This window comes from Euleptes europaea, chromosome 11, assembly GCF_029931775.1.
Source record: "Euleptes europaea isolate rEulEur1 chromosome 11, rEulEur1.hap1, whole genome shotgun sequence".
NCBI classification, from domain to species: Eukaryota; Metazoa; Chordata; class Lepidosauria; order Squamata; family Sphaerodactylidae; genus Euleptes; species Euleptes europaea.
Genome location: NC_079322.1, coordinates 58152693 through 58179353, shown reverse-complemented (window position 1 = coordinate 58179353; position 26661 = coordinate 58152693). Strand labels below are relative to the sequence as shown.

The 26661-nt window shown below is 44.8% G+C and overlaps 1 protein-coding gene across 1 annotated transcript in view; it reads left to right on the top strand.

Moving 5' to 3' along the window:
- Positions 1-381: 381 nt before the first annotated feature.
- Positions 382-26661, top strand: part of C11H10orf67 (chromosome 11 C10orf67 homolog) — a 67609-nt gene continuing 41329 nt past the window's right edge. Inside the window, exons 1-8 of the mRNA XM_056857106.1 lie at positions 382-533; positions 5552-5672; positions 6762-6905; positions 7607-7681; positions 9844-9999; positions 16278-16425; positions 18034-18092; positions 23014-23085. Coding sequence (XP_056713084.1) covers positions 382-533; positions 5552-5672; positions 6762-6905; positions 7607-7681; positions 9844-9999; positions 16278-16425; positions 18034-18092; positions 23014-23085 — 927 coding nt within the window. The remainder of the gene's footprint in view (positions 534-5551; positions 5673-6761; positions 6906-7606; positions 7682-9843; positions 10000-16277; positions 16426-18033; positions 18093-23013; positions 23086-26661) is intronic.

The following is a 26661-nucleotide window of genomic DNA, read 5'->3' as shown; positions in this document are numbered from 1 at the left end:
AGGTAGCAGCCAGGTGAAAAGCTATTTTCTCCTTGTTTTCTCTTAGCAAAACCTAGTTATTAGATCTCTCTAAGATTTCACAGTTATGTCACGGATGCTGCTGATCTGAGTGCCACTGCGAACTGTTTTTAACCTTGTCATTTTTGGGTAAGCTGTACTGGTGGCCCTGTGCTTAAATCCGTGTTTGCTTTTAAAAACGACCAGTTCCTACCATTAAAGCATAATGCAGGCACCCGCGAGAATAAGCGACGGCACAATGCAGTCCTGCCTGCCATGAAGGGAGCAGCGTCCGTTCTTCGGGGGCGGGCCGCTCGTTGCTATGGCGCTGCACGCTTGGTTCCTCGTCAACTGTGTCCCCCGAGACGCAGGAAGAGGGGCAGGATGGCGAAGGCGGCCGCCCCCCCCACTGAGCGAGAGACGAGCCTCTCGGAGCGAGCTCGGGCCTTGCTAACCACGCGCAGGCTGAGCATCTCCCCGCACATCCTCGAGCTGCTCACCTTGCCCACTTTAGAGGACCTGGAGGCGGATTACCGGTAACGCGCCAAGCCACCTGTAGAGGGCGATAGGGGGACCCACGAAGAGAGCGAAAGCGAGGGGTAGGGTTCACACGGGCGTTTGGAATTGGTGCGGCGCGAGTGTTCAGCTCCGTGCGCGCGCGCCCCTCTTCTGATTCACGCATGCATGCTTATCGTCTGCTCGTTGCTGCCTCAAAGCCCCCATTCCTTGTAGCCCTGTGCAGAGTTCATTCATTCAATAGCAACCGTATCCTTCGGTTCTTGTAGGTTATCCGGGCTGTGTGACCGTGGGCTTGGTATTTTCTTTCCTGACGTTTCGCCAGCAGCTGTGGCAGGCATCTTCAGAGGAGTAACACGGAAGGACAGCGTCTCTCAGTGTCAAGGGTGTAGGAAGAGTAATATATAGTCAGGAAGGGGGGGTTGAGCTGAATCATTGTCCTGCAAAAAGTATCAAAGGTAATGTGCTAATCATTGTCCTGTAAGTGTCAAGATAATGTGCTAATGAGGGTGTGGTATGTTAATATGGAACCATTGTATCCTGAAGTGATCTGTTAATGTGTGGAACCCAAAGCTAATCTGCATGGCTATTGTTAACTGTAGTCTTTGTTAGTCTGGAGGTTTTCAGGACAGGAAGCCAAGCCTTATTCATTCTTAAACTCTCTTCTTTTCTGTTAAAGTTGTGCTGATGTTTATGAATTTCAATGGCTTCTCTGGGAATCTGACAAAATAGTTGTCAGATTGTCCAGTCTTTCAGTGTCTTGGAATAAGACCCTGTGTCCTGTTTGTGTCAGTCCATGTTCAGCCACTGCTGATTTCTCAGGTTGGCCAAGTCTGCAGTATCTTTCATGTTCTTTTATCCTTGTTTGTATGCTGCGTTTTGCAGTCCCGATGTAAACTTGTCCATAACTGCAAGGTATACGACATACTCCTGCAGAGGTGAGGGGGTCTCTTTTGTCTTTTGCTGATCGTAGCATCTGTTGTATTTTCTTGTATCCTTAGAGTTGCCAACCTCCAGGTAATGAATGACATATAACACACAAATCTATATACAATCCTATGTTAGTCCTAAAGGGTACAAGTCTCAAAAGTTCCACTATGAGTAATCTTCATAGAAGAATGGCGAGGGAATTTGGTATAAACAGTCCCATACAGGTATCCAACAATGAACTGCAACAAATCTTCATAGAAGAGTAGCAAGGGGGACGATCGTTTCTGTTCTTCCTCAGCCCCATTTAGTCGAAGCCAATTTGTATGCATTCAAAATTCTCATATTATTTCCTTTCTCCCATAGGGATGAAAAAAGCAGCTATGCCAAATAAATCTTGTAGTGTTCCCCTAAGGGATACTCCATTTCCGATGCATAGTTGCACAGATGCTCAAAACCGTTCCCAAAGGGATACAAAGAGTTGCTCAGGGTTGTATATAGATTTGTGTGTTGTATGTCATTCACTGCACTTAATACACCTTGTTTTTGTAAACTTGTGATTGATTGATTGAATATCATCAGCCTTTCCTGTACTTAGTTCCTTACCTGTGGTAGTAGTACAGAGGTGTTTATTTTGGTTGCTTAACCTCCAGGTAATAGCAGAAGATCTCCTGCTATTACACCTGATTTCCAGCCGATAGAGATCAGTTCACCTGGAGAAACTGGCTGCTTTGGCAATTGAACTCTATGGCATTTAAGTCCCTCCCCTCCCAAGCCCTGCCCTCAGGCTCCGCCCCAAAAATCTCCCGCCGATAGCAAAGAGGGACCTGGCAACCCTAAGTATCCTTCAAGTAGGTTAGGCTGAGTGTGTGTGACTGGCCCAAGGTCAACCAAACAGCTTCTGTGGCAGAACGAAGACCTGGGTCTTCCAACCAGTAGTCCAATCACTCCACCATAGTGGTGTGATGTGGAGGTGCATTTAGGATTGCCAACCTCCAGGTGGGGCCTGGGACATCTGGAATTACAACTGACCTCTAGTGTACAGAGATCAATTCCTCTGGAGAAAATGGCAGTTTCGGAGGGCAAACTCTAAGGCATCATGTACTTGCTGAGCTCCCTCCTCAGGCTCCACCTCTAATCTCCAGGAATGTCCCACCCGAGAGCTGGCAACCCTGGCTGCAATACAATTAAACTTCTTGCAATCTTTTTTTTCTGTCTTCACTTCAGTGCTTGCTTATGCTTGGGACTTGTGCAAGAGATGTTTCCAAGGCACTGTATTGAATGGAGGCTGGATTAAAACTGAAATACATCTCTGAGCTGCTTTTGGAACCAGGAAGGGCCCCTATAACTGTAGATGTGGATGTTAAAACTTTCCATGTTGCTATTTAAAGGCCTTTCAGATGTGACAAGACTAACATATGAGAGCAGTCCTGTATGCGAAGAACAATCTGGGAAATGGTTATGGGAGATGTTAACGTAGAAGGCTATTTAAAGTCCTTCTGGCATTTGTTCCAGACTTGCCTTCTCAGAGTTTCGTGAGAAGAGTTCCCTCTGTGAAAATGTTAAGTTTAGCGTGATGACGTAAATGTTGACTCAGATTTATCCCACAGCCAAAGGCCTGAGCAGTTGCCATTTGCACCTGCTCCCTGGAGTAGGAAAATTGAGTCAAATTTAGAATAGTGGGTTATGAGCAATGAGTTCACCCACACAAAAATTTTGTGCATGTATAAACAGGGCTTCTCAAATGATATGACAGTAGGAATCAAATGAGGGGGGGAACATCCCTAACTGTGGGCTCGTGAATTGGGTTGCCAACTGCCTGGAGAAAAAAGTCCTGCCCCTTGAACAGAAGCTGAATGGGATATTTTTGACTTGGTGATGTTATTTACCTCCATTCTGTGAAAAGCTTCCACTACCCATTTCCACACATTAAGCCTCTATTAAATTGGCAGGATAGTTTTCTCCATGTCTGTTGGCAACCCTATGCAAGGTGCTTGAAATTGCTCCATGTTGTGGCTATGACCATATGATGAGCTATTTGTATAGAAGCGGGTTCTCCAGAAAAGTTGAGTGACCATATGTTTGTGTTACATTGTTAAGTCTAAGCAGGCCTCAGCCTGGCCAACCAGCAGAGGAGACTGACTGAGAAACCTGTGTAAGCTGTGTCAAACTTCTGAAAGAAGTTTATTTAGATATCAGTACCCTGCTTTCCCCCCCAATGGGAACTCAACATCATTCACCTCTCTTCCATTTTATCCTCAAGACAACCCTGTGAGGTAGGCTGGCTGACAGAGAGTGACTGGCCCAAGGTCACCCAGCAAGCTTCCATGGCAGAGTTGGGATTCGAACCTGGGCTCCCAGATCCTAGTTGAACACTAGAGTTGTCAGCTCTGGGTTGGGAAATACCTGGAGATTTTGTGGGAGGAGCCTGGGGAAGGCAGGGTTTGGGGAGGGGTGGGACTTTGGCAAGGTACATTGTCATAGAGTTGACCCTCCAAAGCAGCCATCTCTGTTTGGAGATCAATTGTAATACTGGCAGATCTCCAGGCCCCACCTGGAGGTTGGCAACCCTGTCACTCTAACTAGAATGCCAGAGTAATCTGCATTCAAATCTTTACTCACCCATGAAGCTTACTGAATGACCTTGGCCCAATGTCTCTTAGCTTCCCTTGCCAGAGAGGGTTATTGTAGAGACAAAATAGAGGAGGGAGGAATTACATATGCCATTCCAAGTGCCTCTGAGAAAAGATGGGATAAACATACAAGAGAAACAGGAGGGGGGAAGTGGAAGAGAAGGGTTCACGGGAAATAAATAATATTATTCTATCTTACTCATGTCACAACATAATAAGGCTCCCTCAAAAGTGTTTGATAACATTGGAAACAAATCATGGTGAGCTTTTGCGTGCCACCTGATAAAACTCTATAAAATGGTCTTCACAAAGCCTGTGCTCTGGGCCTGTGATAACATAGAATCATAGAGCTGGAAGGGACCACCAGGGTCATCTAGTCCAACCCCCTGCACAATGCAGGAAATTCCAAACTACTTCCCCCCTCACACTGTCAGTGACCCATACATGTAACAGTGATCCCGTTACACCTCTAATGAAAGGGACAGGACATTTTTATTTTTTTGTTCTGGGTGGTTGCCAACCTTATGTGCCACTTTATTGCTTTGAGAGCATGGCCATTTCCACCCAGCAGGAAGAGATTGATGTATCTCCTAAATCAAACCTAGGAACATATGTTAGTATATTATTTCTGTCTCTGTGTTGATTTCCAGGCAGTACATTCCAACCCTGCTCTGAACCTCAAGGCCAGATTCGAGTCCAGTAGCACCTAGAAACCAACAATATTTTTGGGGTATAAGTTTTTTCAGAGTGAAAGATCCCTTCGTCATATAGCAAGCATGTGCTTGTTGCCTTGTGATCTAGAGACGTGTGTGTTAAGTGCCGTCAAGGCGCTTCCGACCCATGGCGACCCTATGAATCGGTGTCCTCAAAAATGTCCTATCTTTGACAGCCTTGCTCAGATCTTGCAAATTGATCTAGAGACATAGCCACCTTTAATGATATAAGTTTAATTTTCACTTGATGGTGTTCAAAAATGTCTTACATAGATAATCTTTACTATTGTACGTAGATAATATCTATAAGGGTGAAAATGCATGGTCGCTTTAGCCTCCTTTATTCCCTGTTTCAGCCAGGATTCAGCCAGGATCGAACGCACGTTCGGCGAAAACACATGCGTTCGATCCTGGCTGAATCCTGGCTGAAACGGAATAAAGGAGGCTAAAGCGACCATGCGTTTTTGCCCCAAGAATCCTGTGAAGTAGGACAGTATTATCTTTTATCCTGGAAGAACCATAAATGGAGATTCTGTGTTGATAATTTGCTTTAGAACAAGGGCTGGCTATTAAAAAGGGGTAATATGCACATTTATTTGGAAGTAAATTCTATTGCAATTAATGGGGTCTCCAAGTAAATGTATTTCATGTATGTGATAAAAAGAGAAATAGGTGTTTGACTGACTAGCTACTTTAATCTTAATATCTACTTAACTTATCTACTTTTTAGAGTAGCTAATTTTTTAAATAACTTTTTTTTTATAGACCTAGAATTTCAGAAAACCTGAAAATAGGTTATGCTATCTCAGACTGTGCCACTCAGACTGATGGAAGTGAAATAACAGATCTGAAAGAGTTTACAGTGACAACAAAAACTTTGATAGAGGTAAGCTGTTTTCCATAGTCATTCAGGCAGAGCTTTGTCCAATTCTTACAAGAGAATGGGCTTTTTCTGTGGTGGCTCCTCACTTTTGGAATGCTCCCCTCCCCCTTGAGGCTTGCCTGATGCCTACTTATGCTCTTTTAGGTGCCAGGCCAAAAAATTATCATTATGTAGGCTTTCAACTAAAGGGTTCCATCTTTTTTATAATCTGTTTTAAAATCAGTCTGTGGACTGTTTTATCCACACCACTGTTGATAAGTGCTTTTATAGTCTGGCTTGCTTTTGACTTTTTGACAATTTATACCCAGCCTTTCCGCTCTCATCAGGGCTACCAAGGCAGGCAACAAATCAAAAACATACATAATAAAAACACCATTATAAAAACCAGTAAAGCCAAACTGTGAGGCCCCCCAGGGCCAGGGGCCAGACCCCCCTGAGGAGGTGCCATGTTTTCTCCACATTGTCAAAGATGAGTCATCACACTAGAAATATGAAGCATGTACTTTAATGGCTTAGTTCCTTTGCATTGCCTGGCCAGCTCACTACTCCTTACCTGTACCTGTTTACCCGTCGCTGCTATGGCCATCTTCCCTACCTGGGTCTTTCTCCCAGGCCCTTAAACGTCTGCCCTGACTGCTGCACCCTTCCTGCATGGTTAAACCAGGGGTAGCCATATGCCTGGATCAGACCTGCAATGCCCCTCCTGGCTGCCCTTGGGGCTGGGAATGCTGACTTGTGAGGTTTCAGGAGGCATGGTACCTTCCTGTCTGCAAAGGTCCCAATACTGTGGGCCGTGGTCTTCTCCCAGCCTTCAGTCAGCTTCCCCCTACCACCTTTGCGGGGGCCTTTTATCACTTCCCCTGGCCACTCTTAGTTCCTATTTCCCTACTTCTGTTCTCGAGCAAGGGAAGGAAGGCAGCATCTTGTCAGATCTCAGAAGCTAAGCAGGGGCAGTAGCTGGGATTGGCACCTCCCCTGTCTGGTTTATATGAATTTTGGGCATAGCAGCATCGGAGCGATCTTCCACTAGAAATGCACCTACACACGCTGTTCTGTGGAATATGAGTAACATGAGCCTGTTTGCATTTTCAGTTCACAAACTCATTGTACGATGAATTCATGAGGTATAAAATTTTCCTTAACACACAATATGAAGACAAAATAAAGGAGCACGCATTCAGTCTCTGGGAAGAAATGAACGACAGACTCGAATACATTGAGCAGTTTTATAAGCAGGTACGGGGTCACTTTCCTGTTTCCCCTTTAGCATCAACATACTATTTCTAATTTATAATGTTGCAAAATGGCCATCCAGAGTGGGGGAACAGTCAGCAAGCGGTGGTCTGAAGACCATGACTGGTGCACGGGAACATAAGGGAGGAGATGGTCCTTCAGATATGTGAGCCCCACTCCATGAAGGGCTTTAACTGCGCTCCCCCTCTCCTTATGCCGAGGGGAAGTGCCCCCACCATACCCCCCCGCCCCCAAGTCCAGCCCTGACGCTGATGCTGGGGACTGAACCTGGGACTTTCTGCCGCTACACCACAGCCCTACCTTCACAGGATGCTGGGCCAGAGAAGAGGACAGCATGTTGTGGCTCTTGAATGCAAGCTGTTGCAATTTCTCTGTCCAGTCACAGCACTGTCGTTGGTCATTTCAAGGCTGTTTGGCCTGTCCAGCCTTCAGACCAGACCCATGTGCTTGGGGATTCCCAGGGCTTGAGTGTTCTGGAAGGGGCAATACAGCTGAGCCATTGGTGAATTGTGCCCTCATTTTGTTTTAAGGGGGGGGGGGAAGCAGAAGAATGGTCACTTGCTCTCAGAATCAAAGTAATGATATTGTTAGGATGATTGCCAGTTGTTTCAGCTACTGACACACCTGTACTGTTTCTGTAATTTCTAAAAAATGTAAACTCTCCCCCCATATTGTAATTACAGAAGGAAGCCAAAATGAGACAAAGCTACCAGCAACAATTGTGTGATGCACTTGCCATCCTCAAAACGAAGTATTTGGTGAGTTATTTATTTATTTAAACATTTCCATCCCACTTTTCCTCTTACTTCAAGGCAGCTTACACAAACAGTTAAAACATCCCCAACTAAAACCAAAGATAAAATAGCAAGCCCTAAATCCCTCCTTAAGAGATGCCTGCCAATTCAGGTCCTTTATGCATGAGTACTTTCTCTTGTTCGCCCCTGGACTGACTTGGTTGTTCCTTGGAGTTATGCATGAGTTTTCCATCCACTAGAGATGACCTCATGCCCAGCCCTCGCAAATTCTGTCTTTCCATTCCTGTTTAAACCTGATTCTTCGATCTCCCCTGAGATCAGCCCGGGTGAAATTGTCCTCATCTCCATATGCATAAGCCAAAGCGTGGGACAGGGGAGCTGGGGTGTGTGTGATGTTTTTCTCACAGTAAGCACTACAGCCAATTACAAAGCAGCATTTTCAAGGGGCAGGGACTCGGATGCTTCCGAATTTGAGCTTGGTGACTTTGCTGCTGTGTCTCAATTTTTGGATTCGCAACAGAAAAGTGTGGGTCAGGCGAGAATTGAACCCCAGGTAAAATGCCCATGCGTAAATGACCTCATACTCTCTCAGAAGCCCTGGCAAACAGGTAGGCCTTGCAGTGCTTCCTGAAAATCTCCAGGGAGGCAGACATTGTTTACGGGGTGGTTTGCCATTGCCTTCCCTAGTCATCTACACTTTACCCCCAGCAAGCTGGGTACTCCTTTTACCACCCTTGGAAGCACTGGTTCCCAACCAGGGGTCCGTGGACCCCCAGGGGTCCGCGAGAACTAAATTAAGGGCAGCGAAAAAAAGTTATAAACCCATAATAAATTAATATTTTCAATTAAAAGTTCTCTATTATAAAAATATATATTCAAATATTATTTTAAGTTTAATGTTTAACTAACAGTTATGATTAAAGTTTATTTTCAAATTCTCTGAATTTTTATTTTGAACCTTGGGGTCCCTGCACCGAACAAAAAAGTCCTAGTGGTCCCTGGTCAAAAAAAGGTTGGGAACCACTGCTTGGAAGGATGGAAGGCTGAGTCAACTTTGAGCCGGCTACCTGAAATCGACTTCCGTCAGGATCGAACTCAGGTCATGAGCAGAGCTTTGGACTGCAGTACTGCAGCTTAACACTCTGTGCCATGGGGAATCAAGGTTAGGAGCAGCAATATAAAGGCCTAAATCAGATCCTTGGGCTGGCTCCGGCATTCAGCTCTGCCATTGATGGACAAGCAATATTAGAATATGCAACAACTGGGGCAGAAGCTGGCAGAGGCACTGGGGTGCTTCCTTGCCTCTTCCCCTTTCCTACTCAAGCACAACAAAAGAGATAATCCACTGATCTTCTTACTTGCTCATATGTACTGGATTACCTCTTGTTGATTTTGTTATTGATAATAATATAATTTTTATTCTTCACTTTCCCCAAGAGGCTTAGGATTTTGTAGCACATATGCTACCCACCCAATTCAGTAGATTCGGCTGAGATAGTGACGAGCCCAAATCACAGAGCAAGCTGGCATTTCTCTGCTGCATTTTTTATCTTGCTCTCCAAGGAACTTACAGCAGGGCATAAAGTTCTCCCCTTTTTCATGTAATCATGACAACAACCTTGTGAAGTAGATTAGGCTGAGAGTGTGATCAGCCCAAGGTCACCCGGTTAGCTGCACAGTTGGGGTGGGGGTTTGAACTCCAGTTGCCCCAGTCTTAGTCCAGCACTCTATCCCCTAAGCTATGCTAGCTTTCTTGGCAATGCACAGCCAAAGACTGATTTGCTTCAGCTGCAGAGTTGGTCATCTTTTACACAGCCGCACGATCTGGAATGGAAAAAAGATTCAGAGGTCTTGAGCCGTTGCTGCCTTACCGCTGTGAGGATCTCTCACTGGAACAACTTCATGAGAGCCAGCATGATATAGTGATTAAGAGCGGTGGACTCTAATCTGGTGAACCGGGTTGGTTTCCCCACTCCTTCACAGGAAGCCTTCTGGGTGACCTTGGGCTAGTCACAGTTCTCTCTGAACGCTCTCAGCCCCACCTACCTCACAAGGTGTCTGTTGTAGGAAAGGGAAGGCAATTGTGAGCCGCTTTGAGACTCCTTAAAAAGGTAGAGAAAAAAGCAGGGTATAAAAACCAACTCTTCTTTTTCTTGCTTCATCAGAAGTATTTCCGTATCGGCAAAGGTCTACCTGGAGAAGAGGAGGAAATGTTAGCCACAAGGTTTGGGAGACTGAGAGAGTGCCTTGAAGAGAAGCAGTTTATAATTACAGGTTTAGAAGGAGAAATAGTAGCCGGCAAAGCAAGAGAAAGCGAGAAGGTAGGCTGTCCATGCATGTGTTGTGTCAAAATACTGCAATGGGAATAGGCCAGGAAGCCTGTGTAGGGTTCAGCTGATACTTAGGGCTGCTTCGTACGCATTATTTTATCCTTCACAGATATTGTTTGTGTGTTACAGCAAGGGTACATTCTCAAATGTGAACGATGCCTTGGTTTTTATTTTACCATTTCTGAGATCCAAAGAGCTACTTCAGGTATATGCATATACCCAGAGGATTTTTGAGTCTGTAAATTTGGCAGTTAGCATCCTTCTCTCTTTTATTTCATGCAAAAGTGGGGGCTGCCGTTAACTTCCAGTGCCAATCTGATTGTATAATCTGATCGCAGTGGTGCCTAAGAACTCCCCGATAATGGCAAGAAAATCCCTTTATGCAACCTAAAAAAAAAACCTTGCCTTCCAAGAGCTGCAGAAATAAGACAGAAGAGGAGGACCTCCCTAGGTGCAAGGAAACAGGTTATTCTAAAATCTAGAAGTCATTATGGGTGTGATGCAGCTAAGGCTATGACTTTAAGGCTTGCTTTTTCCAATGGGGCAGCTAAGCGCATAATCATCCCTCTCTTGTTGAATCAGTGGGATTTATGCTTAACTTTCCCCAGGCCGTCTACCCTGTGATGAAACCTGTACGTGTGTTGGAGGAGAGTAATTTATAAATCGGCCCTAAGAATAATGGCTTTCATAACGATCTGGAATACAGTGAAATTGTCCAGGCCTTTCTGCAGAACATACCATTCACATTTTAGATTGTATTACTTGAACCGAGGATTATCTTAGCACCATCATTGTGACTGAGCAAAATGAAGTTAACTGAAATGAATATCGTTCTCTTGCAGTATTTGCTCATTGCTCTTTTAACAGCTCAGCTGGTACAAGTGCCCCCTCTTGTGGATTTAGATCACAGAGATGAACTCAGCATTTGGAGGGCTGGTTTCTAGGCAACTGTTTTGCCTCTTCAAAGGGATGCCCATGGGACTGTAAAAGCAGCATGGATTTTTGCAGGAAAGATCCATCCGCCAGAACAGGCAGGGGTCAGAGCCTATTCACACATCTTTCCAACTGGATTTTGCATTCTGACATAGCTTCATACAGATAAGGGGAAAGACGCTGTCAGAATCAGAGGCTGGGTTCAGATGTTGTGATAAACTGCAAGTTCTTTGAACTACTGTTGAACAACTAATTGGTTAGTCTACAGATGCAAGAAACAAATCCCATATTGTGCTTAAACACCAGTTTGTCTGCTTCTTGTCTCCTTCAAGCAGAGAGGACATCTTCCCTGTAATGACATCTCTGTAGCCATATATCCATGAGGAGCAGCACTATATAACAAGCTGTGGTTTGTGAATTCAGACATCACAACAAACCACCACTACTACAAACCAGCCACTTTGAATCCCAGTTTGGTGCTAACCAATAAACTCTATTTGTTAGATAATCGGCATTCATGTGTCACAGTTAACTGGGGTTTGATCAAACCATGGTTTATTGTGATGTCTGGATGCAGCTACAGCATGCAACAATTTCGGTGAAGAGGAAATACACGCTGTAATTCAGGTTCGCCTTCTATGTGCTGTTTCATGTTATCTGGTTTTGCTCCTACACATGAGTATTCCCATGTGTCCTTCAGCACACAGTTGCATGGAAAAATTGAACCTGTGAACTGCAGCAGTGTGTATAGTCAACACTGATTCCTGTGGTTGCAGTGAATGCAAAAACACAGCATTCTGAGAGAACTGTGACTGGCCCAGGGTCACCCAGCAGGCTTCATGTAGAGGAGTGGGGAACTGAACGCTGTTCTCCAAATTAGAGTCCGCCGCTCTCAACCAGTACACCACACTGGCTCTCATTATAGTGTCTGGCTTCTATAAAAAACAAACAGGTCTGTTAAAAGGATAACATTAATACACATAACGTGTGACCCCACCCTAACTCCCTTTAGATTCGGTGTGATCAAGTAAGTGTGTATAGGATCGAGCTGCAAATTGAAGTTTGTCAGCCAGGAGGTTATCTCCAGGATTGTTGTGCAGTCAATAATATCCCTTCCATCTGTCAGCTCAACCCACCGCTTCTGCGTTGGTGTCTCTTGCATGGGATGCCAGCAGGGATGGAGCAATTTCATCTGGACTGGGATGCTGGAATGGTTGGTTTTCTCTCAGTCATGTTCCAAAAAGAGAAATCTGTTTAAAAAAAAACAACAACACATACTCCCTATGTTCAAAGGATACCATAATTCAAATCTTCAAATGAATTTGTGAGCACAGGGGGGTGGATCCAGAATACATTTTCCACCAGTGGAATAGAGGAACAGTTTCAGCTGATTACCCCCTTTCCACAGCAGATTCGCCTCATGTGGTTCCTCAGGGTCCCCTGTCCTCCAGGAGCAGCATTTTGTGGAGATCGGTGGTCTGCAGTTGGGAGGGGAGGAGGAGACAGGAAAGTTCGATTTCCACTGGTGGAAAATTTCGGTATGGCTCCAACCTCAAGTCACATTATATATTTACCAAGGGGTTAGTTGCAGAATAAAAACCAGCAAGCCAGTAATTACATTGAGTGACAGGGCATTACGCCTTACAAAGATTATTAACTACATTTTGATTGCCTCCCATTTTCTGCAATTGCTATTTAAGTCCCCTGGGTCAGCAAGCAAAACAATTTCCTGTGGGTAGAGGGCAGCAAGAACCCCGCTGCATAACCTGCCACCGTAACAGATGACTGTTGCTGCAGAATACCATCTCTTGATCAATCTCGCAATTCTGTCTGCAATTCTTGGTTTATAACAGATGGTGGAGCTAAAGGTTAACCATGCCAGAAAACCCACCATACAAATTGATGCAGGGTAACCCTACTAGATATCGATGCTGTTTTAAAAATAATGAGCAATCTATATTTTAAGGCTCTGGTTTGAAAATGTTACCCTTCCATTCACTTGATTGGTTCCTTTTATTGTTATCGTGATGGCTGCCGGCGCAGTAAGCTACTGATGCCAAATTCCTGAGCAAAGGAACTGTGCTTAAGCCTATTAAGTTCAGAATCGGTTCTTTAAATGGTCCTTTGAAAAAGCGGATTTGTTCTGTAGCCATGTAGAGTTGAACAGTATCACAGGAGAATGTTGATTAATCACTTCTTTGTACTGTTTGATATTTTTAACACCCTCCGGCAGGTCTTTATTGGAGACTTCCTAGAGGATTTTCAGGATTTTGATCTTTCGGTGAGGCGGGGTGGAGGGGAGCAATGCATGTCTAATCCAACCAAATAACTAGTAAGGATACATAATGAGTTTTACACATGGGGAAAGTTACTTTGAAATGTCTGTTACTGGGCACGTGTAATTTGAAGGATTATCATTTAATTGTAATCATTCCCAGTAGTTTATTTTTCCAAATAATTGCTGCATATAATTATTCACTCAAGAAGGAAAGCGTCAAATTTATATAATGCACGCTCCCAGTTTATATAATGCACACTCCCAGTTTGAGTGGAAAAAAGGCCCCTTTCAATGCGTTTACACCCGGAAGTGCCGCATCGCAAAGGGCCTTTTACCACTCAAACTGGGAGGTTTGAGTCTTAAAAGGCCCCTCATGATGCGGCACTTCCGGGTATAAACTGGAAGTGATGCGCACGATCCACTTAGCTCTGCCCCAGAAGCCTCCCATCAGGGGAGAGGGGGGGGCCTGGCAACCCTAGCTGAGAGCGTTCTGAGAGAACCGTGACTCGCCCAAGGTCACCCAACAGGCTTCATGTGTAGGAGTGGGGAATCAAGACAGGTTCTCCAGGTTAGAGTCCACCACTCTTAACCACGCTGGCTCTCTTAGTGTTTAAAATTAGTGGGTTCCATCATTTATAAAGTAAAGCATGCACAAGCAGAATCGGTGCGCCTGCCTTGTACCTGTTCATCAAGTCCCAGGATCACAGACTTTTAAAAAACCCCACGTACGTAGTTTAAATGTGAATCAAGCCCCAAATGCAAGTTCTTGGGCAAATGAGAGCTTGTTTTCTCCACACAAACCAGGTTTCTAATCTGGAGTTAAACTGGAGTTTAAAGTTTTGGTGTAAAGGGAGGAAATAAACTCCGGTATGCTCAGGACTCTGCATTGGGATATATTGGTGTTTGACTGAAAGCATCTCACACTAGAAACATTTCAGATGTGCCCTATGCAAGAGGAAGGAGAAGGAAGCATACAGCCATAGCAACAAACTGTCTTTGTGCCCATTGTAGACAAACAGCGGTTTGTCATGGATTAGATGACAAAGTTAGATTGTATATTGTATATTATTGTATATTTTTATACAAAAATCTACAATATACTTATATTGTTAATTAACTTTTATTGTATATTATATTGTATCTATATGATATTAGCCACCCTGAGCCTGGCTTGCCAGGGGAGCGTTGGGGTGTTGTTGTTGTTGTGTTTGAGTAGGGTTGCCAACCTCCAGGTGGCGGCTGGAGATCTCTTGGGATTACAACTAATCTCCAAGTGACAGATCAGTTCACCTGGAGAAAATGGCCATTTTGGAAGACGGACTCTATGGCATTATACCCCATTGAAGTCCTTCCCCTCCCCAAACCCCGCCCTCCTCAGACTCCACCCCCCAAATCTCCAGGATTTCCCAACCCAGAGTTGGCAACCCTCTGTGAGTGGGACAGATACATGACTTAAGGTATACGATGAATCGACCAGGAAGTTCTCCTGTGCAAGCCATTTAAAATGAATAGGAGCTGCAGTTTTCTTTTGTTTCAGTGAATCTTGTGCAGGAGAACATCTTGAGGGATTGTGTACCATGTTAAGTAGTCAGATGGGATTTTCATTTTGGTTTTTCCATCTCAAGCAACATGAGTCTTGGCCTGGCCCAACTTATTACCTGCTACAACTTCAGGTTGGTTGTCAATTGAGCTATAAGCTGGTACAAAAGCCAAAGAATTGTACAGTCAAACAACACAGCCTTCAAACCAATTGGGTTAAATTACATTTTAGTTGTATACATGTGCCAAGACAGCTCTTGGTATAAGTGTGCTAAAAACCCAAATTTCAATTTCAAGGTTTTTCTTACTTTATCTTCAGATGATCTAGATGGAAACCCCATTAAATAAATCTAATATTGCTTTATTTCCTTGTAGTAATTGTTTGAATGACTAAGTGGTAGTGTTACTGGATTTTTAAAACAGTGTTTCAGAATCCAGTGTGATGTTCTAGGGTCATTGCAAAGTTGTGTCCCAACTTTCCGCCGAGAGCTTTCCGAGATTGTTTTAAAAGAAATATGCCGCAGTAAAATCTCGACAGCCATTTGACAATCTATGCAAATTCCTTCAATAGCTTTGAAGCAGAGGAGAAGAAAGAATAGCTCTCCAAATAAGCTTGGGTGCATACGAAAGTCTTTTCTATAATGAACGTGGCAAGATTTTAACAAAGGGCATGCATAATAAAAATGTAAATGAGTTTGCTTTACTAAAAGTATAACTTTAAAGTCCTTTGTTGCTTGCTGTCCTGGAACTTTCCTACAAGGTTATCACTGTTTTGCATGGAGATTTAAACCAGAGCCTTCAATGGTGTTTAAAAAAAAAAAAAAGGACCCTGAACGGCCCATGTGTGATGTGCATGCAAAGCTATCTTAATGCTCAGAATATGAATTGCCTCTGGGTGGCTCTGACACCAAGCCGAAAACCAACTGTGTTGGTATCAGGCAGCCTGATGGACTCCATGCGGCTCCCAGCCTGAAAATTTCATCGCTTTTGACATGCGATGTGCTCCTCGTAGCAACAGCAGCACCGTCACTGAGGAAGCGGCACAAAGGTGACGGGTCCCCCTTCTCCTGAGCCGTGCTCTTTGCAACCCCCCGGAGTTGGCCTGCCCGTGGGTTTCTCCTGCCCGCCTAGTTACTGAGAACACTTCATAAACACGGAGGCCAGTGTGGGTGGATAGGCCCCAGCTGCCTTCCTGGACGTAGCTGCCACAATACATTGGCCTGAATGATGAGGGCAAACAAACCGTGTGATATGCATTATTCCTGTCAATAACCCATCCCCATGTGTTACGGTCTTTGTACTTAGGGTGCTGCAGCCTTTCTTCCATCAACTTCCATTTAGACTCCCGGTTTCCCCTCCATTCATATTGTAACGAATATGACAGGATTCAGAAAATTATATGATAGCTGGTATTGTATAATGATTGTGCGCCTGGGCAGGCATATTTACATCCTCTCCCCTCCCCCTTTTACTCCTGATGCATTAGAAACAGGCTTCTTCTTGATTATTATTTTTTCAGCTCCCGCATGAGGAAGAGTTCGAATTTGAAAAAGAATTGCTTCAGCAAGAAAACAGGGAGATGCGGGAAGAAATTGCTTCCCTGAAGAAAAAACTTGCACGCCTTCAAGAAGTGGAGAAGCAATCAGAGAAAGATCGTGTTGAACTCGGTAAACTTTTTCGTGGGACAAAAAATTGAACGGCTATATAGGCATAATATTAGGAAAATCAAAAATCCACTACCAAAAGGGGTGGCACACAAGCTTGGCAAGTATTTTTACTCAGAAGGAAGTCTCAGTGGGTTTTCTTATTCCAAAGGAAGTGTGGATAGGGTTGCATCATTTCCCTTGAATTTTGCAGTTGCCTCTAGACTTTGAGATGGTGCTGAGCATTTCAAATTTAGGAGGATATAATCTTGTTTTACACTACATTTTCTTTGCCTTTACTGCTGAGGAAAGAAAGTTTGTTATCCTCTGGAATTCTGAGACCTTGAATACATTTTGGAGAGTTAAAAGTGAGGGTGCACAATTCCATAAAATTCTTCCCAAACCCATGTTGTATTACAATTTAAACTAATGACAAAATGACCACTCATCAGCTTTTAGATATTGCTCAGTTGATGATGAAATATAGCAAGAAAAGGATGTAAAATAAGTATAAGACTCTGTATAATCTGCCTTGCGACCAGGTGAGAGAGGCGGACTATAAATAGCACCAATAAATAATATGTGTCTGCTGTGGGAAGACATGCTATATTTTGATGATGTGCAAGATATCTAGAGAGGTCAAATGCATTCCAGAAGCTTAATTCTGAATATATTTTACCGATTTTTCTTTTTTAAATGCTGGGGTTTATGGCATCTGCAAATTGGTGTGCAGATACCTAGTAATGCCAAATCCTAGCATACCTGGACAAATATGTCTAAGACTGAAATCCTATTCTCGCGTAGCTGGGAGTAAATCCCATTAAATGTAGTTGGGCTTGTTTCTGCTTGCATTGGATTGGGCTGTTGGATCAATTGCTTGTTTAAAATATTCATATCTCACCTTTCCACAATGCTGAAGGAAATGTAGATTACCCCAAATGTTCCTAACAACAATGGAAAGCCAGAGACGTGCAGTTACAGAAAATTTCCAAAAATCTTTTAGTGTTTTTGTTATTTTAATCCTACTTTCTGGACCTCTAGAGGCACTCTTGAGGCAGCTCATGCAAGCTTTATCTCAATAAAATCCCCCTCAGACTATGAAGCTATGAAGTCATTCTAACTTTGTAGGAACAAGATTGGGGGAGTGGAGGGGAGTTATGCCAAAACAATACTTTTCGAAAGAATATGAATTTAACATGAAGCCGACATTATATGAAGGCTGTTTTATCACTTCATGAAATGGTGTCCGCCCCGTCCCACTCATCCCCACACATCAGAAATTCAGTGTGATGGCCATAAAGAACCACCTGCTAAAAGACTTTGTATTAGCTGTGACTAAAGAGCAAGGATGTCCAAGGCCAGTCTTGATGAAAAGCTCACGATGCTCGGACACACTTGGCTCTTGAACTTATTTCTTAACCTCTCTCTCTCTGACCAGCCGGCTGAACAGCGGGAAGAAGGCTGTGAATGTCAAGGGCAGTTGTGAAGGTCACCGGTCTGCCACGGCCTCCATCCACTGCGCATACCAGTGGGTTTACAGACGGGCCCGTGGTGCACAATATGAATCTCTTTAAATAGCCATGTAATTTCATGGTCTGCTTCCTCCTCCCCTTCTTCTCCCACTTCTTTTAGATACTGAAATTAAACAATTGCAGAACAAAAGAGAAAGGGATCGGAAGACAATCGAAAAGGTACTGTATTTTTTCCCCTGACAGTGATGAATTACTAATCCAAAAGGCACAAAAGCCTTGATGTTAGCACCCTGTACTCAAAAGCTGGTCAGCCTTCTGAATCTCCCAGCCTTTTTTTAAGTTTTATGTAACCCACTGTCCTTAGGAACATAGAGCTGGAAGGAACCTCAAGGGCCATCTAGTCCAACTCCCTGCACAACACAGGAAATTCACAACTACTTCCCCCCCCACTCCCCCAGTGACCCTTTCTCTATGCCCAGAGGAAGAAGAAAAAACCCTTCCAGAATCCCTGGTCAGTCTAGCCTGGAGACAAATTCCTTCCTGACCCCAAAGTGATGATCGGCATTACCCTGGGCATGTAAGAAAGGGCCATGAGAGTTGAGCACTGACTCATCCCTTCCTGCCCTCCTCTCATGATCTGCCTAAGTTCACAGAATCAGCATTGCTGACAGATGGCCATTTAGCCTCTGCTTAAAAACATCCAAAGAAGGAGAGCCCCTCACCTCCTGAGGAAACCTGTTCCACTTAGGAACCACTGTAACTGTCAGGATGTTCTTCCTGATGTTTAGCCGAAAACTCTGTTGATTTAATTTCAACCTGTTGGTTCTGGTCCAATCTTCTGGGGCAACAGAAAGCAACTCCTCACCATCCTCTATATGACAGCCCTTCAAGTACTTGAAGATGGCTATCATATCACCTCTCAGATGTCTCCTCTCCAGCTCCTTCAACCTTTCCTTCATAGACCAAACAAGCTGGCATTCTTATCTTTTGGAAAATACAATTAGTTGGGCTATCGGTCAATGGGGTTTTTAACTGGGAATGTTCAGAGAGACTCGGCAATAGAGCAAACCCTTCGCAGGTAGCAGGTCTCAGGTTCGGTCTCTGGCATCACCAGTTTAAAGGATCAGGTAGTAGGTAATGTGGATGACCCTGACCTGAGTCACTAAAGAGCCACCACCAGTCAGAGTAGACATTGCTGAGCTTGACAGTCCAGTGATCACTCAGTATAAGGCAGCTTCATGTGTTCACGTATATGAGGCCAGGACTCATCGGAGCAGCTGACAGGCAGTTTGAAGCTTCTAGCTTCTGTAGGCCTGCCATGAGAATACTAAGAGTTTGCCTTTTGCCTGATCTGCAGAACATGTTTCTAGATCTGGGAGAGCCAGCCTGGTGTAGTGGTTAAGAGCAGTGGTGTGGAGCGGTGGACTCTGATCTGGAGAACTGGGTTCTATTCCCCTATCCTCCACATGAGCGGTGGACAGTAATCTGGTGAACCGGGTTGGTTTCCTCATTCTCCACATGAAGCCAGCTGGGTGACCTTGGGCTAGTCACAGTTCTATTAAGAGCTCTCTCAGCCCCACCTACCTCACAGGGTGTCTGTTGTGGCAGGGGAAGGGAAGGTGATTGTAAGCCTGTTTGATTCTGCCTTAAGTGGTAGAAAAAGTCGGCATATAAAAAGCCAACTCTTTTTCTTCTTCCGCCAGCTGTTCTGGCTCCCAGTTGAGCACCGGATCAGGTTCAAGGTTTTGGTGTTGACCTTTAAAGCCCTAAACGGTCTGGGACCATCATATCTACGGGGTTGCCTCTCTCGATATGGCCCCCCAAAGAGCATTATGCTTAGCAATTTGCTGGTGGTCCCTGGCCCAAAAAGTGTTGGGCCGTCTTTGACTTACCCGGAAAGTTCCTGGTGGGCTACTGCCCTGGAGGGTCACTGGTGGCCAGGAGCAAGCAGATCCAAGTGACCCTGCGATGCCGGCAACATGACAAAGTCTGCTCAGCTTGGATGTGGGCCACAGCGACAGTGGCAATTGGTTGGCATTGTCACCAGCTGACCTTGTCGCCACTGACCAAGTCCAAGCCAAGTGGACTGCCTGCTCCAAAGCCAGCATGGTGTAGTGGTTAGAGTGTTAGACCAGGATCTGGAAGGCTACAGGTTCAAATCCCCACTCTGCTGTGGAAGCTTGCTTGGTGACTTTGGGCCAAGCTCAAGCCTAGCTTACCTCACAGGGTTGTTGTGAAAACAGAATGGAGGAGAGAAAAATTATGTAAGCCACTGAAGGTTCCCATTGAGGAGACAGGCACGGTATAAACGAAGTAAGTAAATTTTTTAAAAATGTCCCATTCCACTTCTGAGATTTGGGACCGGTGCTTTTCAACCTGTTGATCAGTGACCTGGAGTTGGGGTTAAACAGTGAAGTGGCCAAGTTTGCAGATGACACCAAATTATTTAGGGTGGTTAAAACAAAATAGAACTGTGAAGAGCTCCAGAAGGATCTCTACATACTGGGAAAATGGGCTTTAAAATGGCAAATGAGATTCGATGTAAGTGTAAAGTGATGCATATTGGGGCAAAAAATCCCAACTTCACATGTACACTGATGGGATCTGTGCTGGCAGCGACAGACCAAGAAAGGGATCTTGGGGTGGTAGTGGATAGCTCAATGAAGATGTCAACCCAGTGTGCGGCTGCTGTAAAAAAGGCAAATTCCATGCTGGCCATAATTAGACGAGGAATAGAGAATAAAACTGCTGATATCATACTGCCCTTGTACAAATCTATGGTGAGACCACACTTGGAATACTGTGTACAGTTCTGGTCACCACCCCTAAAAAAGGATATTACAGCGCTTGAGAAGGTGCAGAAAAGAGCAACCAAAATGATTAGGGGACTAGAGCAACTGTCCTATGGGGAGCGGTTAAGACGCTTAGGGCTGTTCAGCTTGGAAAGAAGGCAGCTAAGGGGAGACATGATAGAGGTCTATAAAATTATGCATGGTTTGGAGAGAGTGGACAGGGAGAAGCTTTTCTCCTTCTCCCATAATACTAGATCACGGGGTCATCTGCTAAAGCTGGAAGGTGAGAGATTCAAAACAGATAAAAGGAAGTATTTTTTTCACACAACACATAGTTAAATTGTGGAACTGCCTGCCCCAGGATGTGGTGATGGCTGCCAGCTTGGAGGGCTTTAAGAGGGGAGTGGACATATTCATGGAGGAAATGGGTATTCATGGCTATTAGTTAGAATGGATACTACTCCTGCTGCATATCTATTCTCTCTAGTATCAGAGAAGCATGCCTATTATTTTGGGTGCTGTGGAACACAGGCAGGATGGTGCTACTGCAGTCGTCTTGTTTGTGGGCTTCCTAGAGGCACCTGGTTGGCCACTGTGTGAACAGACTGCTGGACTTGATGGGCCTTGGTCTGATCCAGCAGGGCCTTTCTTATGTTCTTATGAGATGTCCTGACAGTATCTCTGATGTGGCTTGTTAATATTATGTGATCATTATAATAACATTACTGGACGTGCTAGCAGTAGTAATAGTTATATTGTCTTGGGTAACTTTGAATGTTTAAGCATAACACCCATACATTCCCAAACCCATATTTCAGCTTTTTTCCCCTTTTCTATAATTGTATAGGGAACACATTTAAGATTGCTTAGGAGTAGAACTTACAGGATATACACAGTGAATGGCAGATCTCTCTAGACACCACATTCGAGGCCACAGTTAGCAGCGTCATGGAACTACTCACAGGGATCCGTGGGACAGTTTTGTGGTACAAAAAGTGATTTTTCTGGCAGGGGATCTGCTTTCTTGGAGGGCTAGCTAAAACTGGACCTCAGGGAGAGTGGGCTATTCAACAGAGCTGACATCAACTTACAAGAGAGTCATGCTCAAGAGTAGAACTTGGTTTGAGCAAGAGTGTGACTCATATTAAGTTAGGGTGAGTGGATCAGACCTGTGTGGGCTCCATCGGCAAGATTAGGCTTGCCAACTTCCAGGTGATGGCTGGGAATCTCCTGAAATTACAACTGATCTTCAGGCAACGGAGATCAGTTCCCCTGGAGATAGGGTTCCTAACCTCCAGGTGCTAACTGGAGATCTCCTGCTATTATAACTGATCTCCAGCCAATAGAGATCAGTTCACCTGGAGAACATGGCCGCTTTGGCAATTGGACTCTATGGCATTGAAGTCCCTCCCCTCCCCAAACCCCATCCTCCTCAGGCTCCACCCCCGAAACCTCCCGCTGGTGGCGAAGAGGGACCCAGGAACCCTACCAGGAAAGAATGGCCGCTTTGGAAGGTCGACTCCATAGCATTATACCCCATTGAAGTCCCTCCCTTCCCCAAACCCTGCCTTCCTCAGGCTCCACCCACAATATTTCCAGGTATTTCCCAATGCAGAGCTGGCGAGCCTAGGCAAGATGATAAAAACCAAGGCTACCCAGGCAGATGAGGACTCACTGAACAGCTGGCAGAATGTGAAAGGATGCTTTACTAAGTAGCCAGGGCTGGGAAAGCAGTAAGACAGCAGTTCCACTTCATGCCCTTCCAGCCTCCTGGAGGATCAGGGATCTGTTCTGCCCAGTAGCAAGTGCCTTCCTCATGGTTTTTGAACTGTGTTCCAAATTCAGAGGCCAGTGCCTTTCCTGGAGGTAAGGAATAAGGGCTGAAGATGTACTGACCCTTTAACTAACTGGGAAAGTTCTTAGCAGACTGCTGCTCTGGGGGGCATCTGGCAGCCGGCAGCAAGTAGAAGTCTGAGTTCCATTGGCTCTGGCCACATCACAGGGGTCGCCTGACTACCACAAACAGTGGCAATACGTTGTCACTAGTTGGGTCAGAGTCAAGTGTGCCTTGCAGTGGGGCCCGTGCTGCTGCCCTCCCCAGCCCCCCTAGCTTCTGGGCTGCGTGGATTACTCCCAAATTACTCCATTCAGGAACGAATGGTCAGAGTCATCCTTGATCCTATTGTCCTTGGCATTTTAAATCTTGATGCCTTGGCACAATTGCATCTTTCCAGACAACTTCAGAAACATTTTATTTAAAAAACCAAACTAAACAGAAGTTCTTAAAAAACTCTGCTGTCATCCAATGCCACAACTTTCCCTTCTGATCGCATTCTTTCAAATTTTAGCTAACGAACACACAGGAAATGCTGAAGCTGGAAGTTGACAGAGAGAAGCAGAGAGTTCTGTCGAAAGCTCGGGTGAGTGATGGTAATATTAACGTTAAAGTGTAAAGCCCACATTAAGGTGTTAAGACATCTCCTCAGACATGGCATTACAATGTATTTTACATCTTTCTGTCGTGGTGCACGCAAGGAGCGAGGGCTGGAAGCGTAGTCTGGGGAACAGTCCAAGGTCATTCACAGTTCAGGCAAAGTCCAAGATCTCAATACAAGCAAGGGAAGTCCAAGGCGTTAGTCAAAGCCAGTCCAAGAAGTCAGGATATCAGGAATCCAAAGGATAGCAGGGAAACAAGGCCGGTACACAAGGAGGTTGGTGACAAGTTGCTTGCACAACAGCCAAGCCTAACTGATGGCTTAAATCCCTTTCCCTGCTGCTGTAGCGGAGCCAGGTGATGCAGATGAGGCTGAGTTCACAGTTGGTGCTTCAGCCCTGCTCTTTTTCATCACTGCTACTGAGGAGGTTCCTCTGTAAAGCCTTCAGTCTAGCACTTTGCCGTCTCTGCTGCATTGCCCGACGGACCTGTTTTCTTCTCTGCTCCAGTGGCCTTGGCGAGGCCTCTGGAGACACTGCATGTTGCAAGGGGTCAGGTCCAACTGGAATCCTTGAGCTGGCAGGCTGCAGGCATGGTGAGTCATCTCCTGACTTTGGCTGATCCTCTATTCTGGCAGGCTGTAGTCCCTGTGGTTGTTCCTGTGGGACTTCTGCCTGAGGATGTCCCTCTGTTCTGGCTTCTAATTCCTCTTCATCAGAGGAGGTCCCTGCAGGCTGACTCATGACACTTTCCTTTCCCCTCTTCATGTAAAATAGGTGGAGGATTTGAGCTGGTGTAAAAATTCAAGTGGAGAAGTACGTCACTAATGTACATGACAGCTAGATAAGATGCCAGAAACCCATGACTGGTGCTTGTGGTATTTGTATTTCTTTCTTAAAGAAGTTGTGGAGAGCCCTGCTTTGGATTGGGCCCATGGTGCTGTGTGCAAGAGGTTAACTTTTAAGAAATGCATTAAAAAAGTTGTTCCTCGAATGTTCAAATGCAGTATTGTATGGGTGGTGGAAAGTTCTGTTAAGTCACAGCCAACTTATGGTTATCCCATAGGATTTTCAAGGCAAGCGACATTCAGAGGTGGTTTGCCATTGCTTGGCAATGCATAGCTACCCTGGACTTCCTTGGTGGTATCTCATCCAAATACTAACCAGGGCCAACCCCACTTAGCTTTTGAGGTCTGATGAGATCGAGCTAGCCTGGGCCATCTAGGTCAGAATATTGTTTTGTGTGTAAAGTGCTGTCAAGTCACAGAGGACTCATGGCGACCCCAGCAAGGGGCTCTGAAGGCAAGTGAGAAGCAGAGGTGGTTTGCCATTGCTTTCCTTTGCAGTCTTCCTTGGAGGTCTCCCTTCCGAGTACCAACCCTGCTTAGCTTCCAAGATATGACGAGAATGGGCTATACCATGCCGCCTTCCCTCCCCAGAATATTGTTGTGTGTGTTTTTTTTTAAAAAAAGGTTTAGCCCCTTTGTGATGGAGGCATTGAGCTGGCATTTAAACATTTGCTGTGAATGTGCACACCAAATTTCACTCAAGGGAGGTACTGCACTACAACTGACTTTGCTGCTTTCTCCAGGCCCTTGAAAACAGATGCAGGGATCAGGTTTGAGTTCAAACTTGAAGCTCAGAATGAGCCGAATATGCATTTTGGAAAAACAGTGGATGTTTTATCAGTCCCTTACTGTGGAAGTCATTTCCATATATAGCTCTGCTGTATAATCTGAACAGACAGCTTGATCAACATTTGAAGTAACCACACTGATCTGTGAGAGATCCTAAAATAACAATATGGTAACACTTCTGCTAGTGGACCAATTGAAATGTCAACGATTACTTGAACTCTTGCTCACTACTGGGTGATGATTTAGGTTAGTCGTAATGAAAGGATTACCCTACTGATGCTTTTCACGTTGGCCAAACGAGTCCAGACTTGACTCTGAAAGTTCCATCATGTGTAGAACCCTCAAGCATATGAGGCTTGTGTCGAACTACGTTTTGGACTGGAACCATGGCTTGGGAGAAGGGGGGTTGAAACCTTTCCTCCCTGTGCCATTTCCCTTACTGAAATGACCCCACAGAAGTGCCAATGGCAAACATACCAGATCCAGGACGTGGCCTGTATGTTGGGATGAATAGCAGCTCTGTGCGACTGTTTCAGATTGGGAAAATGGCACAGAGGGGGCAAGGCTTAAACTTTATTTATATTTTGATTTATAACCTGCCCTCAATCCCCGACCAAGGCCAGGCTCAGGGTGGCAAACCTCCCTGTACCTTGTGCAGGGAATCAAAACTAGGGATTTGTGTCTACTGCAGTTTTTTTAAAACAAAACTTTGGAGTTCTGTATACGGAACCCCCAGCGTCTGCTCTGATTTGGCTCAGCCACTGGGAGTTTTGATTTATGGAGATTTTGCTGCTGCTACTGACAACAGGTTCATAAAGGACCCCTGTATTGGATGTCTGAGCATTCTGTATGGATCTCATAAAAGCGATGGGCACAATCCGCCATCATTTCATAGAGGCATCTGTAAGGAACATTCCCAAGTGGCCTTTTGAAAGGATGCAAGGACTTTCCAGATGGCTGCTCCTTTATTTTATCATTTGATTCTTGGGGAGGGAAAGGGAGGGGTGGCTTGGTTTCACACTGGCCACCGCCAGTAGGTTTTTGTTACAGTAAACTGAGCGGGTTTATTATATAAAAAATAAATAAAACACAGCTTGACTTGCTTTTTCTAAATGTGCCAGAGAAGAATGATGCAGTTCAGAAGAGAAAGGGTTGTGAATAGCAAATCAATACCACTCGAGCTATTTAAATATTCACTTTTTTTTTGCAGCTTGTCACAGTTTGTGCCAAGTTATAGCTGCTCCGCTTATTTTGTTTTGTTAGTCTCAGCACTGTGCGTCACGCGTTCTCGCACAGAGGGTCATATCATGCAGGCTCTTCAGCCAGCTTCGGAGCAAGTAATGAAAACAGGAACCGGTCGACAGAAGCAGAAAACTTCAGCCTAAATAAAATTCAGTTATATTTTTAAAACTAGGTCCAGAACTTTTCAGCTGCTGCCCTGTAATACTGGAGGCTTTACCAAATAGGCTTACTTTGAAACCAGAAGCACAGAATAATAGGACTGTCCATGGTTACTCAGAAGTAAATCTCACAAATCCCTAGGCTGCAATCCTATGCGGAGTACAACCCATTGAAATCTTTTGGACTCGCTTTTGAGTAAACTGTCTGTACATTTTTATCTTACTCTTTCTACAAGGAGCTCAGCTTGGTTCTCCATTCCACCATGTTATCCTCACATACCCCATGAGTCAGAAAAAAAACGACTGACCCAAAGTAGAGCTGATAAGCCCCCGGTTGGGGCGGGAATACCCCACCACTTGCCCCTGTTGCCCCCTGCTGTTCTGAGTAGTGGCAGGATATTTAAAAAAAAACTCACAATGCCAACAGCACTATCATGTAATTTCTGGTAAAAAACCCAAAAACAAACCCTGAAGTGACATACATAGGGTAGCTCTAGGAATCACTGGAAACTCTATGGTAAAACCA